At 41.9% G+C, this 17,163-nt stretch overlaps 1 protein-coding gene and 1 long non-coding RNA gene across 5 annotated transcripts in view; one reads left to right on the top strand and one right to left on the bottom strand.

The window, feature by feature from the left end:
• The window catches only part of LOC310755762, a 1,619,227-nt gene that overhangs the window by 907,313 nt on the left and 694,751 nt on the right, over positions 1-17,163 (bottom strand). The window lies entirely within an intron of this gene.
• RHOT1 (ras homolog family member T1) overlaps positions 1-17,163 on the top strand; it is a 53,754-nt gene that overhangs the window by 22,443 nt on the left and 14,148 nt on the right. For 3 of the 4 annotated variants that reach the window (XM_083598712.1, XM_083598711.1, XM_083598713.1), the window contains exons 9-19: positions 44-142; positions 2,329-2,437; positions 3,091-3,211; positions 3,450-3,534; positions 3,989-4,134; positions 5,420-5,520; positions 7,293-7,423; positions 8,471-8,554; positions 9,769-9,888; positions 11,315-11,517; positions 15,743-15,865. In XM_083598712.1, coding sequence (XP_083454838.1) covers positions 44-142; positions 2,329-2,437; positions 3,091-3,211; positions 3,450-3,534; positions 3,989-4,134; positions 5,420-5,520; positions 7,293-7,423; positions 8,471-8,554; positions 9,769-9,888; positions 11,315-11,517; positions 15,743-15,865 — 1,322 coding nt within the window. The remainder of the gene's footprint in view (positions 1-43; positions 143-2,328; positions 2,438-3,090; positions 3,212-3,449; positions 3,535-3,988; positions 4,135-5,419; positions 5,521-7,292; positions 7,424-8,470; positions 8,555-9,768; positions 9,889-11,314; positions 11,518-15,742; positions 15,866-17,163) is intronic. The other variant, XM_083598714.1, reaches the window with a different exon arrangement.

Here is a 17,163-nt window from a genome sequence, read left to right as displayed (position 1 = left end):
ATAAAAAGAAACCCCACTTCTCGCTTTTTTTCTTGATCTGTAGATGAAGCCTGCCTGTATAAAAGCACTAACTCGGATCTTCAGGATTTCCGATCAGGATAACGATGGCACCCTTAATGATGCAGAGCTCAACTTCTTTCAGGTACCTCTCTTCTCCTGTCGCCTGCTGCGTTTTATCTGTGGCTGTTACCTCCGTCCTAAGGAAAGCAAACCAGCCAGATCCAGTGGTGTAATTTTAATGCATTCCTTTCCACCCCAAAGTGGAAAACATTCCTGCTCACAGGAGGCAGAATGCTTCTTGTCTGGATCCAGTCCTTTATGCTTCAGGAGGTACTGATCCAGAGGGTCCCCCCCAGCCTTACGGGAAGGCTTTTGCCAGGAGGCAGAGCAGGTTTGCGGCAGGACAGGAGAGAGGAGAAGCCTGCGGCATTTGGGATCCTGTCTACTGCTTTCTCTTCTGGCAGAGAGAGAGAGAGAGAGAGAGAGAGAGAGAGAGAGAGAGAGAGAGAGAGATGGGGGGACGGACGGCGATACGATAGCGAAGAGAGGTGTCACTCTTCCATTTCCTAAGCCCGCCTCTCCAGCAAAAATTTCAGCCTGTGTGAGGGGATTGTTTAGCAGCAGCCAGATCGGGAGAGAAGCAGTACAGTGGTACCTCAGGTTAAGTACTTAATTCGTTCCGGAGGTCCGTACTTAACCTGAAACTGTTCTTAACCTGAAGCACCGCTTTAGCTAACGGGGCCTCCCGCTGCTGCCGCGCAGCCAAAGCATGATTTCTGTTCTCACCCTGAAGCAAAGTTCTTAACCCGAGGTACTATTTCTGGGTTAGCGGAGTCTGTAACCTGAAGCGTATGTAACCTGAGGTACCACTGGTGGAAAATGTATTGTCGCACCTCGGGTGTCCGGAATGGGAGCTTTCGGGTTCTTTAGGCGTCGTTTTTGTTTCCCCAGCTGCCCATATGAAGGAAAGGAGGAAATGCAGAATCTAGGGGTTTTGTATACCTGTGATTGAGCAGGAGCCTATCTGGCAAAAACAAAAAGTAGCATCAAAGGAAGATTTCTCTCCATCTGCTTTCCCACCTATGGGATCTCTGCTTTCCACCTCTGGAAGAAAACGACTGTAAGACCATAAAAAGGTCCATCTGGAAAACGTTAATCACCCCCTTTCCCAGTACTACCGCTATCAAACTTATAGCTTTCGCCCCACTCAGATACTGTACCCCTCCTTCAAATATGTTTTATCGTGTTGATGTTTTATTGTGTTTTTAATATTCTATTGGGAGCCGCTCAGAGTGGCTGGGGAAACCCAGCCAGATGGGTGGCGAATAAATAATAATAACCTAGAAAAATGGGGACAGCCATTCAGCACCTCAGGATTTCTCTGTCTCCGGAAACAGAGCTGCACACTCTGACTTTGCTTCTGTTGCCTCTGCATGAAAATGACAAGCTTTGCCTGCTTTCAGTATTGTGTATGTTCGTGCTTCCTCCTATGGAGAGGCAGGGAGAAAATAACAGGGCTCTGGGTGTGCCTAATTTGAGTGCTTTCTGCTGGGAGACAGAGACAGAGAAAGATTGAGAGAGAGAGGAACAATACATAGGTGTGCAACTGCAACAGAACGCCGTGGGGCAGAATCGGTTCACACGCAGAACTCTGAGCTCATGCACGTTACCTTGGATTCAAACTACCTTCCATAGACAGAACGGCATCTTCAGTCTTTGACGGGTTTATGATGTATCCGAGGAATGCCAGCAGCAGGGGAACGGAGAAGAGATTTTTTTTTTTACTGATCCTCTCTAACCCTGCAACCCCACCCACACCGCCCTGGAGGATTGGGGGGGACCCCCTTGGAACTGTGTGGGAGGCCATGCTGGTAGGATAGTGAACTGGCAAGTCTTTTCCCTCTCTGCCAGCAGGAGCATCCCTTGAACAGAACTGCTTTTAGGAATGGAGTCTGGATCCAGCCCAATAAGCTATTTTATCTTGTGAATTGCTCTGAGACCCGCGGGTATAGGGCGGTAATTAAATTATAAATATATAGATAGATAGTTCACGTGGTCATCAAATGAAATTTTATTTGCCCCCAAGCCGCTGCTTAACTACAAGACTGGCTTAGAAACTGTGATCTTGTTTCTGAGCCTGTAGCCATTGTTGGCACTATGCATTCAAACACCTTCTTCTACTGCAGGATCTGGTAGCTTGCTTGTTGGTATGAAAGTTGGGATTCTAACATGAGATCATGGGCTGTAGTGAAATGTTCCAAGCCACTGAATGTATATTACCAAGCCTTGGTTTGAAATAGTTCTAATATTCCTCCTTCTTCTTTTTAGCGAATTTGTTTTAATACACCGTTGGCACCTCAAGCACTGGAAGACGTAAAGAATGTAGTCCGGAAAAATCTAAGCGATGGAGTTGCAGATAATGGATTAACATTAAAGGGTAAATACTACATGTTTCTTCCTTGAAATATGAAGATGGGATGGACCCTGAAGATGACACAAAGATAACGACAAGAATGCATTACTTAACCTCTTGCTATTTTTGAAGCCACACACAACTGCATGTTTTTAAGTGTTAATGCACCGAAGTGTAGTACCCATTATGTTATGGATATATTGAATTGTAGATAATGGGCTTGTCCACAGAACCTGTCACTCCAAAATGGCAGCATCTTAAATTAGCTCCATCTGTGCATTTCTCTGCCTTTCTGGATATTTTCAAGGTTGAGATAAACATGCAAACAAAAGTACATAGAGCACTTTCTTTAATTTTAGACCCCTCCCAAATTCACTATATTACCTGCCACCAAGAGGTGAGCTGGAAGAATCGCAATTACTATTTTCTTGGAGGTGGAAGCAGTTTTCAGTGTGCTGTCACTACAGCTGCGACTTGGAAAACTGCAAGCTTAACGGAACAGTTTTTACAGGAGATTCTTGGGTAACATTTTTTTTGGGGTAGGGGATTTTACTCTGAAGATTATTTGCTCGCTCCAAGTGAGTGAGTTTGCTCACCCTCTGTTAACATCTGAAAACCCCAACACCTGTCATTGCTATGTGGCCAAGATTAGTAATTTAAGAATTTCTTTTTTCCAGGTTTTCTTTTTCTACACACACTATTTATTCAGCGAGGGAGACATGAAACAACCTGGACAGTATTGCGGCGTTTTGGATATGATGATGATCTTGAGCTGACACCAGAGTATTTATTTCCTTTGTAGGTATCAGTAGGTTTTTTGTTTTTTAAAAAAGTCTTAAATGCAAATAATTGTTCTACATTTGAAAGGTAGGTTCCTTAATCCAATGCAACATCTTCATACTTAAATATCTTACGTGTGTATGTTTATGTTGGATAGAACTACATTCATATTGTTTCCCTCGTGCCCTGTCTGCCTGTGGACATCTCGCAAACACTTTTGTAATAATAAAAAAAATGTTTCTTGCTCTCTAACCAGATTAAAAATACCTCCGGACTGCACAACAGAGTTGAATCACCATGCGTATTTGTTCCTCCAAAGCATTTTTGATAAGCATGATTTGGTAAGCTTTTAATCTGACTTGGGCTATTTGCGTGAGGAATATTCATTGCATCCTTCTAGCAGTGTCTGCACTGTTGAAAGTATTGGGTGGGTGGGCAGTGGGGAGAACACTCTGAGACCCATAGAAATCTCCTTTACCCCAGGCAATAAATCGAAAGTGTTTATTTCAAGGGCTCACAGGTCAAGTGACTGTGTTACATAACAGGTGTTTCCCTGTCCAGGAGGTTCATGATCTAAGCCAATAGAGGCGAGGCTTAAAGAATTATGGAAAAGCAAGGGCATTATGGGGAGTTATTCGACTGGCTTAGTTAATTATTTTCTGCTTTTCGTGATTACCATTCACTTCTGTTCTTCTATACATTGCTTGCAAGCCCATATTTGTTTCTTAAACAGAACACATCTTTGTAAATAATGAATAAATAAAAAGCACCAGTGTTTCCTAAATCTGTTTTCAGGACCGAGATTGTGCTTTGTCTCCTGATGAACTCAAGGATTTGTTCAAAATCTTCCCTTATATGCCATGGGGACCAGATGTCAACAGCACCGTTTGTACAAACGAAAGGGGATGGATAACGTATCAGGGATTTCTCTCTCAGTGGACGTAAGTGCTACACTTAAACTGTGAAACTCCCATATTTATTTTGTTTTTTGAAAGGGCTGCCAGAGTTTGATGGGTGGGCAATGGATGACTCCTCATAATCAATCCAACCAGTTCAGCTTTAAGGGCACAAAGTGATTTGACAAAGTCCATTCTGGGTTTGAAAGGCTCAAAGCTAATTTGTACAATCATCAGAAGCGGCTAGTAATGTTTTTCCTGCTTCCTGCTGCAGGTAACAATCTCAGGTGACTGAAGGCTCTCCTTACCTTCTAAAAAAACAACAACCTATACAGTGGTACCTTGGTTCTCAAACTTAATCTGTTCCGGAAGTCCATTTCAAAACCAAAGCGTTCCAAAACCAAGGCACACTTTCCCATAGATAGTAATGCAAAATGGATTAATCCGTTCCAGACTTTTAAAAACAACCCCTAAAACAGCCATTTGACATGAAATTTACTATCCAAGGAGACCATTGATCCATAAAATGAAAGCAATAAATAATGTACTGCAGTCACGCAATCAATCAATCAGTAGCTGAACTGGGTTCTACACAGTCACAAAAACAAAACAAAAAGAACCGCAAAAATGCAAAATAAATAGCAAAAACGGGCAGACCTCAGCATAACACACAAAACGGAGCACGTTCGGCTTCTGAAAAATATTCGTAAACCGAAACACTTACTTCTGGGTTTGCAGTGTTTGGGTTCCAAGTTGTTTGAGTACCAAGGCGTTTGAGAACCAAGGTACCTCTGTACACTGACAACAAGCACATTTGGAAGAAAGGGGTAGGATTTCAGTCTAGCCTAACATGTTATTTTTCTATCTGTAGGGAGCTTTTTGGTAGGGTGTGTGGAGCTTGTAGCTCTAAGTCTGCAGTCCGTGAAAAGCTTTGCCAGTTGATTCTGCCATAGCTGAAAGCGAGCAAGTCTCCCAGAAAACGCCTTCTGAGTTTGCTTGCTAAAACTTCTTGTAACGGCAGCTTGACCAGGAGACACTTAATTACTGTGACTAGAAGTGGAATGGAATAACTTTGCTTTCTGCAGACAGAATGAATACCCTTCTCTGTCCTTCCTTTCCATTCCCTGTTTTTTGACAACTCCTTGCCTTTTTGAGATAACGCATGTGAAAAGATATTTTTTTCAATTACGTTGGTTTCTTTACAAGTCTTTGTAAATGTATAGGCTTACTTCATCTTTCCATACAAATATTGAAGTGCCTTATCTTGGAATTCTAGACTCAGAGGAATTTAGACAACTTAGAAAATTACTTTTTTTGTTCTCTCCGTCAGACTAACTACGTATTTGGATGTACAGCGCTGCCTGGAATATTTGGGCTACTTAGGATATTCAATATTGACTGAACAGGAATCCCAGGCATCAGCAATTACAGGTAACAGCCTAGAGTGCTGTGTTGTATTTTGGAAGGATTTTAGAAAACATTTTTTTCACTGCTTGCTTAGTTTCCTTTTCCCTTTTCCCTGTTTAGGGAAGCTTTTAATGTTTAATAGGTTATTGTATTTTAGTGTTTCGTTGGAAGCTGCCCAGAGTGGCTGGGGAAACTCAGCCAGATGGGTGGGGTATAAATATATTATTATTATTATTATTATTGTTGTTGTTGTTGTTGTTGTTGTTGTTGTTATTAAATTGAGGATGTGCAATATCAAAGGGCAGAGTGGCAAGCCGTGAAGTGATATGCATGACACAAAAGGAGGGGAGAGGCATCTACCTGTCCAGTAATGTGTAGTTCAAAAAACATGTGATTTTGTCCCATCCATCTTCTCCCCATCCCACCAAATCCACTTCATTGGCTACCATTTCTGGAGTGTTGGGTAAATAATGGTGCCAGTAATGCTGCATCCAAGTCCCCCCCCCCCCCCCAATTTGTTCTTCAGGAGACTTAGTTCAGCACCACCCATGAACCCCTCTGTCAAGTGCAGTCTGGGCTAAAGGAAATGGCTGTTGTAATAGAGCTAGGAGTCAACAAACTTTTTCAGCAGGGGGCTGGACTATATTTTTGGGGGGGAAATGAACGAATTCCTATGCCCCACAAATAACCCAGAGATGCATTTTAAATAAAAGCACATATTCTACTCATGTAAAAACATGCTGATTCCCGGACCGTCCGCGGGCCGGATTTAGAAGGCGATTGGGCCGAATCCAGCCCCCGGGCCTTAGTTTGCCTATCCATGGAATAGACAGTTCTGCACAAAAAATGTTGGATGGTTGGCTAGTGAGCCAAGAGGGGCAAAGTGTTGCCAGGTCTAGAGCCTAAGCTGGCCACTTGCCTTTAAGGGATATTTTTGCCAGTTGTTGCTTTGACCATGACGGCAACATTGTGACTGTGTTAAAAGTGAGCAGTGAGCAAAGAGGTAGTGGACTGGGTATTGAATTTTGCATATCAACTAGATAATCATAGAACTGCAGAGTTGGAAGGGACCCTGCGGATCATGTATTGTAGTCCAACCTCTGCAATGAAGGAAAAAGCAACTGTCCCATGCAAGGATCACCATCCATTCTTCTCCCCTGTTGCTAGCTAGACCCATCCAGGGTACCTTTAAGGTATTGATGGTCCTGTGTCCATATAATAAATGATCGATTGTACTTTTACGGTAGAATATTTGGACAAATGTTTCCACTGTCACTTTAAAGCACAAGGACAGCAGGCTCCAGGAAGTTCTGAAGAATTTAATTTAATCTCTTCTTAAGATTGTTACCTAGGAAATATTTGGTTATAATCCAGTTGGCTGCCAACTCTGTAACAATATAGGTAAAGGTAAAGTTAAATGACCCTTGGACGGTTAAGTCCAGTCAAAGGCGACTATGGGGTTGCGGCACTCATCTCACTTTCAGGCCGAGGGAGCTGGCGTTTTTCAACAGACAGCTTTCCGGGTCCCTTTGCAGAAGTGAAACTAATCCAATGGAAGGAGGGGAAGAGACTTTTTTTTGCCATTTTCCTCCTGCACCCCCCCAGTAGCATTTCTCACACTGTTCTTGACCTCCCCCGTCCTACAGATTTCCATGGAGCATCCGGTTAGCTAAATTCTCCGGATCCCAAACTCTTGATTCTTTTATGGTTGTGCACATTGTTACAAAGCATAGTATTCCTGTGTCTGTAATATGTACATTTGTGTGAAATCTTCTCCCTCCCCCCTTTTTTTAAAGTAACTAGAGATAAAAAGATTGACTTGCAGAAAAAACAGACTCAGAGGAACGTGTTCAGGTGCAATCTAATTGGGTTGAAAGGCTCTGGAAAAAGTGGAGTCCTCCAGGCACTGCTTGGAAGAAACCTAATGGTAAGAATTCTTCTGTTCTTTGTTAACAGGTGGCAGCCTGTGACACTAAACAGCATTGCGGTTAGGCAATAACTGCTGCCTTGCAAACATACTCCTAAACTCTTTTCCCAATCTATCCCTTCTTTTGCTGCTTCTCTTTCATTCTCCCCCTATTTGTCTGCTCCCTCTTTCTGAGGTGATGGAGAACTGGTCAGTATTGAGGCTGTTTCTCAAAGTCTAGGGTACTTCCACAGCACTTATTCTCTGGGTTTGGATTATGGCCAAGAGAGAAAGCGACAGATTTTCTCTAGAGTGCTCCATCTGGACCAAAGAAGGAGCACTGCAGAGCTGCTGCGGCTGCGGTGTGTGTTTGTCAGAGTTCCCGCTGTATCTTCTGAGAGAATCCCAGAGTCCGCCAAGCACTTCTGAGAGCTTGAAAGCTCTTTCCACACCAGGAAAATGCAGCGCAAAAGGAGCGTTTAAACTCTCTTGCCTTGCATGCAGTTGATTTGCAGGATTTCAACTGCCCGGCTTTCAGCCGCATAAGGTTGAAATTGTGCGAGTTAATTGTACACAAAATGAGATTGTACAGTGGTGCCCCGCAAGACGAATGCCTCGCAAGACGGAAAACTCGCTAGACGAAAGAGTTTTCCGTTTTGGAGGTGCTTCGCAAAACGAATTTCCTATGGGCTTGCTTCGCAAGATGAAAATGTCTTGCGAGTTCCTGCGGGTTTTTTCCCCTTCCCCCCCCTTTTTCTAAGCCGCTTATCTGCTTATCCGCTAAGCCGATAAGCCGCTAAAAGCCGCTAATAGCGCTAATCCGCTAATCCGTCAATGGGCTTGCTTCGCAAGACGAAAAAACCGCTAAACGAAGAGACTCGCAGAACGGATTCTTTTCGTCTTGCGAGGCACCACTGTACTCATTTTTTTAACACAGTTTTCTGCTGAGAGACTCCTGATTTATCATTCGGCAATATAGGATTTGTTCTGTTCTGATTAAGCATAAATTAGTTTGTTCATGAGAGAAGCATTTGCTTTTAAAATAATGGAATTATTTTGTTCTTTCAGAGACAGAAGCATATACGTCCAGAGCACAAATCTTATTATGCAATTAATACAGTCTATGTGTACGGACAAGAAAAATACTTACTGGTAAGACTATATCATTATATTGATATATTAATATGATGCATTATTCTTTTATGCCTCTTTTCAGAGTATCAGTGGAATTCTATAAAAGTTTTGCAATCCATTTAGTATACAAAAAAAATGCAGTGTTTACTTCTGACACCATACAAACGCATCAATTGTGAAATATCTTGCTATTTAGAAATTGAAAGCTGAAACTGCTTTCTTCCATGAGACTTGTTTTTAATGCACTGGTTTTTGGCTTTGTCCAGTTCGGGCTTTGATTTGTAATACAGTATTTCAAAGGTGAAATTGTATCTATAATAGGGCTGCCATAGTCCAGAATTTCCAGAAATCAGAAAAAATGTTTGGGAAAGCCCGGGCATATGGCAGTGTCAGAAGTGTTGGTTTGGGGGCGAATTTCCTATTAAAAAAACACCTTTTGTGTCGGGATTTTTACTTTTTGAAATATGGCAACCCTAAATTCTATATTATGCTGAGCTGATTTATGGTGGTGAAATCTTCAGGCACAGATCTATGAAGGCTGGGCCATATTGTGCATTCACTATCCCTGCTTCTTTAGCACTGCACCTATTTTTCCATTGCCACATGCTTTATACAGCAGCCTTAAGGGCTATCAAGTACACACACAATTCCTTTCTGCCACCTAACCCTTAACTGCTTAAGCATTTGCCTGCCGCCTTAGGATTGGATAGGCTATGAAGAAATGGTTGAACAATGATATGCTACATTTAAAGTGGTTTTGGGACAATGAAATGCATGGCACGTGACTTTTGATCTACCAGGATGTGTAAGTACAGGCAGTTATATGCCAGCAAGTCTGCATCTTACACAGTATTCTGAATAGTGATGTGTGCAGATGTATCTCATAGGTCATTTGCAATGGTACCTCTTGATTTGTGGCTTCTTTATGCAACACGTATGTATGTATGTATGTATGTATGTATGTCCTGTTGAATTCATAGGAAAAGATCACTGGCTGCATTTAAAATACACACATATAGGCACACAGGCACATTCGCTCCAATAAATTTTCCTCTCCTAGTAAAGAGTGGTCAATCTCTATAAGTAGATTCTGTCTACATCCATGTTAGTTGCATTTGGGTACATTTAAAAGACAAAAACGGGGGGACCTGAATGTCAAAGCAAAAAAGTATGCTTGATGCTTACAAAGTATATTTCATAATTTTTTATCTCTTCCCCCCCCCCACCCTTAGTTGCATAACGTTTGTGAATCTGACTTCTTATGTGATTCTGAAATCATGTGTGATGCTGTATGCCTAGTGTATGATGTCAGCAACCCCAAATCCTTTGAATACTGTGCCAGGATTTTTAAGGTTTGTATGTTTTACGTGTCTCTTCTAAGAGTTACAAAAAATCTAGAAAATAAATGCACACACACAAAAATATGTATCTTTTAGCAGTATAGCAAATAAATGTTGCAGAAACATGCAGGTATTGTAAATAATACGTCAAATGCATTTGACTCACGATAGTTTGTCTCCGCCCCCTGCCCTCTAATCTCTCTGTCCTATGTTACAAGAGGGAGGGGAATCAATTTTATAACCTGAACTCCATGGAAGAAGGGCAGTATAAAAAAATGAATTAAAAACAGGTTACTATCATCAGGGATGTATCGGCAGGAGATTTGGACTAGATGGCATTTTGAGGTACCTGTGATTCTCACCTGTACTTGGCAAAGGGAAGTATGATAGGTTTCCTCTTAAGGCTGCTTTACATGCAACAGGATTCCTACAGGAATAACGTCTACATTGAAATTTGCAATAATTGTGCATGTAGATTTATTGTGTGTGATTCTCCTTCACTTGCATGGATGCTGTGGGAAGCTTTTATTGACTGCACCTTCTTATCAAATGTATACACACTGATTTATAGTGTTCAGGATAATTCCATATGGAGTCTAATTTGGTACTTTATTTTGCGAGCGAAGCATTTATCATAAAAATAAAGAGATTTCAGGCATTGTTCACAATATTTCCCCAACAAATAGTTTCTTGTGTAACTTCAAACATTTCAGAATAGCAAAGATTTCACCAAATTTGATTCAGATAACAACTTCAGATTAAAAAGAATCATATACCTCAACGTGGCATTTTCAGCATAGCTGCTCCCAAAAACTATCTTCATTGGAGAAATGCTATGGAGTACAATATACAGTCATACCTTGGCTTCTGAACGCCGCAAACACGGAAGTGGCTGTTCCGGTTTGCGAACTATTTTTGGAAGTTGAACGTTCGACGGGCCTTCCGCAGCTTCTGATTGGAAGCTCCTGCAGCCAATCAGAAGCCGCACTTTGGTTTCCGAACATTTTGGAAGTCGAACGGACTTCCGGAATGGATTCCATTTGACTTCCAAGGTACGACTGTACTGATTTATTTATTTTTTGCTGGATCAGTCTCAATTTCATCTCTAAAGAAGCAGTACATACAGATTATTTTCATTCCTTAGGCTGAATGATGCATTCTAGTCCACACTTCTCTAAGTTTCTATGTCACATTAAGCATTTGTATACAACAGTTTTGGGTTTAACTCTCTGTAAGAATCCAAAAGCAATCTTGCTTTGTGGTCGTGGGACATGGGTTGTGAGATTATTGTTTGAGGAAAAGCTTATAGAAAGCCCTTTTGGATTTGCATAAGGACAGTCAGTGTGAATAAGTAGATTGTATGAATTTTCCCCATTTGTATATGTTTTCTATTTTGTGTCTGTCTGTGTTTTGCTTTGTTTTTTATTTAAATATTTAGCAACACTTCATGGACAGCAGGATACCTTGCTTAGTGATAGCTGCCAAGTCAGACCTTCATGAAGTTAGACAAGAGTACAGCATTTCCCCGGCTGAATTCTGCAAAAAACACAAAATGCCTCCACCACAAGCCTTTTCTTGTAACACGGTTGATGCACCGAGTAAGGACATCTTTGTTAAGTTGACAACGATGGCCATGTATCCGTAAGTACCCAAAGAACCCCAGTATTCATAACTGCATGGATCATGACAACCTTGCATGCTGTTGTTGTTGATGTTGCCATAAGGATGGAACTCTGTGCCTCACTGAAATTTGTGTTTAGCAACAGAGGGAGATGTTGGTGATGCAACTTAAATAAAGAATTTTAACGCTGAATTGGCCAATAAATGCAAGTAATCTAAATTAACTGCAAAAAGCTCCTGCGTACCAACTGTTGCACGTAATGTGATTTTGAGAAGTTTGTCTGAATACATTGCAGAGTCGCATCTCGCTTAAAGACATTGGGTTCTATTCTCTCCATAAATGCATGCACTGCCTTGCTCACTGTCATTACTCATTCATTAACGAAGAGTTTTGAGCATGTCCCAAGGAGACTGGACCCTCGTTTACTGGGAACCAAATCAAATCAAAACTTTACTGCGGTAACAAAGACCCACCAAACAATTTCAAAACTAGATACAGTTAAAACGACCAGACAGACAGATGGAAGAAACCAAGGCAGTCATTTTGTTTTATCTAGGGCATACTGATCTTTGTTTCTTATGACCTCCGAAAGAAATTTTGCCACGGCCAGTGTAATATCATTTGACCTGTCTTCCAAAAGATATTTAATGTGGGAGGCTTTGGATTTTCCCAGCTAATTTGCCAGTAAGGGTTTGATCAGACAATCGACCTCCTGGGAAGATAAATAAAGCCTATTCTGATAGGGGATGCCTCTCAGTCTGCCATTTAGAACTTCCGAGGGAAATACATTTAGTTGGTAAATAAACGCCGATAGGTAGGTACCAACAAATTCCTAAAGTATAAGGATATCTGAAAGTCGTACCAGTATTGGATTCCAGCTGCGACCAGGCTACAAATTACATAAGATCGGGATCGCAGGTCGCTATGTGAGATGTCCCAAATCCTTTGCCTCAGGGATTCAAGGGCGGTGTTACTGGGAACCAAAACAGGTATATTTACATGGGGGGGGGGGGAGAGAGACAAAACACAAGGCTTAGGTAAAACATTAGTATTTGCTTTTTGGAAGTCCCCAACACTGTATATTTTCACAGATGAAGAAGAGCCGAACCTCCAAATACAGACTTGAGAGTATTTGGCTCTCATTGTGGTATCTGGTTTATCAGTGTACCGTATTAGCACATTTCCTCAGTAGGCCTTCATAAATATATGGGCCAAGCTCCAAAGAATCGTGAAACTAGTTCCAGGTATCCAAGGTGGCTCTGGGTTCAAGAGCAGCTCCCTATGCCACATGGCAAAACACTTCCAAAATGGAAGGGAATTGGAAACAGATTTTGAAACATGACATGGTAGTCTGCTATTCAAAGAAAATTCCCCGAATCCTGCTAGATGTAGCCAAGCTCTTAGGCATATGTAAACTTGCTTTTTGGATCACAGTTACGTTTCACCACAGTGTTGCGGGGGCAGCATGTTTCTCAAATCCTTTTTATTTATAAGATTTATATACCTCCCTTCATCATAAGATGTCAGGCGGTTCACAGAGTAAAATACAGGATAAAAACATGGAAAGAAGTAAAACAAAACAGCAAAGCAGTAACCGCACCTTCCCACAGACACATTAAAAAGGCTGTAGAATATTAATCAACCAAAGGCTTGGTTGAAGAGGAATGTTTGCCTGGCACATAGAAATATATAAAATACACACAAACATAAACATATTAGATATACAGTTGTACCTCGGAAGTCGAACGGAATCTGTTCTGGAAGTCTGTTTGACTTCCAAAATGTTTGGAAACCAAGGCGCAGCTTCCGATTGGCTGCAGGAAGCTCTTGCAGCCAATCAGAAGCTGCGTCAGACATTTGGGTTCCAAAGAACGTTCGCAAACTGGAACAGTCACTTCTGGGTTTGCGGCGTTTGGGAGCCAAAACGTTTGACTCATAAGGTGTTGGGAATCCAAGGTACGACTGTGATATAATGAGGAACCACTAAAGAGAAGGCCCATTCTTCTCTGTACAGAGAAAAACTACAGAGAAGACTACTTCTAGAGTAAAAAAAAAAAAAAAAAAGGCTCAGTTTTCTAGGGTGGGGTATAGATATTGGTGCACATACAGGACAGAGCAAAGACTTGTCAAATAAGAAGTACACAGTTTCAGCTTGGGAGACTGGCGCAGTTCCAGTTGCCTTTCGGGATTGGAGCTCCTGGCAAGCTGGAAGCAAAGCAACTTGAAAGTATTTTTAATTCTCCTCTTTTTATATAGTCACACTACTGCAAGTTACATGACACAAATCCTAATTACAATACTTACTTACAGCAGTAGTAAGCTCTATAGTGTTGGGACACGGGTGGCGCTGTGGGTTAAACCACAGAGCCTAGGACTTGCCGATCAAAAGGTCGGCGGTTTGAATCCCCGCAACAGGGTGAGCTCCCGTTGCTCGGTCCCTGCTCCTGCCAACCTAGCAGTTCGAAAACACGTCAAAAGTGCAAGTAGATAAATAGGTACTGCTCTGGCAGGAAGGTAAATGGCATTTCCGTGTGCTGCTCTGGTTCACTAGAAGCAGCTTAGTCATGCTGGCCACATGACCCGGAAGCCATACGCTGGCTCCCTCAGCCAATAAAGCGAGATGAGCGCCGCAACCCCAGAGTCGGCCACGACTGGACCAAATGGTCAGGGGTCCCTTTACATTTAAGCTCTATAGCAGAGCTTTCCAGACTTTTCATGTTGGTGACACACTTTTTAGACATGCATCATTTTGTAACACAGTAATTCAGTTTTACTAGCAAGGAGCGTGGGGAGTATGTGCATGAGACACCTACACAAGGCAGCCGACACACTAGCATGTCGCGACACACAATTTGGAAAGCTCTGCTCTATAGAAAGGTAGATATTGATGTGAAAAAATGTGATACCCTCAGGAGGTTTCAAGCTGCACATTTGCTAAAGCAAGGTGGCCTACAGTCATTGTTAATATTGTCATTGTTTTCCTCGATTCTTGCACCATATTTTCTCTAGCAGCACCATAGGAGTTCTCTTGCTTTCGTTTATCTCTCTTTTGGACCACACTTGTTGCTACTCAAATTTAATAGCTATCCTACATTTCATGTAGATGCTTGTGAGCCCAGAGATTGAATGCTTCTCAAAGTTGCTGTTTCTCACTAAGCATCTTGCTCTGTTGCCAAACAAGTTCAGTCTGCAGACTTTGTTAGTCTGGTAGGTCTAACCTTCTCTGCGTTGTTGGTTTAGACATTGCTTAAAATGACAGGTTCATTATAGTACAATAGTGGATATTCAGTGCAATCCAAGTCTTCACTGGAACAGGAACTTTTTGTTTTAGTTTTATTTTTCATTTTTTTTCTGTGAGGGACCATGTGTTTGCCACAGGGACTCACCCTCCAGGGCTAACTACATGCCCTATAAATCTTTCAATAAAGTTGGCAATAACCTTGTCCTCACATCTAGTAATCAAACGTAGAATACCTTCAAACATTCATTTTCCATTTTTTGGTCTTATAGTGAATGATTCACGGAGAATCAATTAATTCTCCCCCCTCCCCAAAACCTCTTTTAATGTTCTGTGCTCCTGTGCACTTGAACATCATTGCTGAAGGGTTATGGCTGTCACTTGTTCAAATGGGTTAATTTGATTGCTTTCACCAGGAAGTCCAGATTTTTTTTGGGGGGGGGTGCAGAGGACATCTTAAGTTCAGGCTCCTTTTTAAAAAGTCGTCTTCAATGCATTTGGCCCAGCTGGAATAGTCAAATGTTTTGAGAAATATATGCAACAGTGTATTTGACTTTCTTACCTTCCCTTTCTCTTTCCCCAATTCTTAAGCATGTGTGTGTTGGTTGGGATGGAAGAGGTAAGGGTAGCTGTTGGCTTCATGAAGTTGTTCAGTTTCAGTAGCAGGAGAAAGGAACTGAATTCTGTTCTTTCTATGGATTGAGGAGGAGTTGCCTCTTGTTAAACAAGAGCATATTACATTCTGCTTCTGCTTCTAAGCTGTGTATAAAATAAAAGTTGAATCCCCCCTCCCTTCTCTCTCTCTTCCTCTTGTTGGGGATGCAGGCATATGGGCACAATGCACTTTTCTAAAATAGTCTCCTCCTGGAAATCTGTACAACTTTAGCCTACCCTTGCCTCACTTTTCCCCGGAATGTAACCAGTTTTATCCTCACCGCTCTTGGTTTTGGCTCAGCCCTGGTTTCTTCCTGAGATCTCAATTCCTATCCTTCTGTGTGTTTTTGCAGCCATGCCCGATTACGCTGTATGTGCACCTGCAACAGGTGTACATTTTGCATCTGTCAGAACCTCCTCAACTCAGACTTGCTGCAATCTGTAAAGAACAAACTCTTCACCGCAGTTCTTAACAGGTCTTTGATTTTTATTTACTAGGTACCAGGCGTGCTTTAAAAGTACTTTTATTAAAACAAATGGTTGAACTTTGTAACTGAGACACAGGCACTTTGCTCCATATCCATTGAGCAGGCAAATGTACCCGATATACAAGCTTTTCTCTTTAGGTAGTGCTTTTCCTAATTGGCATATTGAATCTCAGCCGTTTAGCAAGTACAACAATGTGAGTAGCTTAATGTAGCTTGCTAGAGAGCTTGGGGGCGGGGGCGGGGAAGCCCTTGCTAGTCATTTCATACAAAATAGCTGTACTATTAAATTTATATGCAACTTTGATGTAGATTTTAAAATTTCTATGTGCAGGCAAGTTAAGACATGAGAAACACTGTACAGCCCTGGTCAGCAACTAAGCTTCCCACAAGGCAATTTGGACAAGGGAGTGGACCAGTGGTACCCTCGACCATAAAAGTGACTTGCCATTGGGTTCTGTTACCTCTGAAACCATTTTCACCATGATTTTGCCTCTTGTTCAGCAACCAGGTGGCTAATTAACATCTTTTAGGGGGCTAGATTTGACCGAGAGCTTCCGGTTGCTGACCCCCACGCCCACCGTACAGTCTAAATGTGTGTATATTTTGGTTTGTCGATACGAGTCAAAATCACTTCCAGAGTTTAGAGCACAAATGCTCGGTCCCTGCAAATGGATATGGTGCGATGAGATCTGTGGCATTAACAAATTCCTCCTTTAGAAAATAATCCCTACTTACATAAGTTTTACGAATGCAGCTGGGGCGAATCGTTCTCTGTTCAAGACATTCAGATATTTTCTTTAGAAAGTTACTAGCAACAAACTAACACTGGCTGAATACTTTTTTAGTACAGTAAGCCCGCAACTTGGATGCATTCAGCTTTATGTGCATGGCAAAAATAATAATAATAATAAAGGGGCGGAAAGGTTCCAGAAAAATGGACTTTGGCAATCCCACCTGCCGTTAAACCCAATGGCTTTAGACTATACGCGATTTTGGCTTTTGGGGCACGATCCTTGGAACGTGAGTTGCAGGCCTACTGTATTACAAACCGTCGCGCAGCTTACCTACGCTGCTCCTTGCGTCTGCTGAATCCTTTTTTTCTTTTTGTGAACATAGAACAGGATTTGCCAGCGTTCACTAGTGTCAGATCAGACCCAGCAGATGAATGGGAGTTAAAAATCAAAGTATATCTCCATGGCGTAGTACAGGGTTGGAGTTGCTGGGGCTGGAGCTGGGTCCCCCAGCCCTGCAGCTAGGGGGAACTTGTTTAATAGACAACAGTATAG

The sequence above is a fragment of the Podarcis filfolensis genome (genome assembly GCF_964270895.1).
Source record: "Podarcis filfolensis genome assembly, chromosome: 2".
Taxonomy (NCBI): Eukaryota; Metazoa; Chordata; class Lepidosauria; order Squamata; family Lacertidae; genus Podarcis; species Podarcis filfolensis.
The sequence above is the reverse complement of the archived record's forward strand: the minus strand, read 5'-3'. Positions and strand labels throughout refer to the sequence as shown.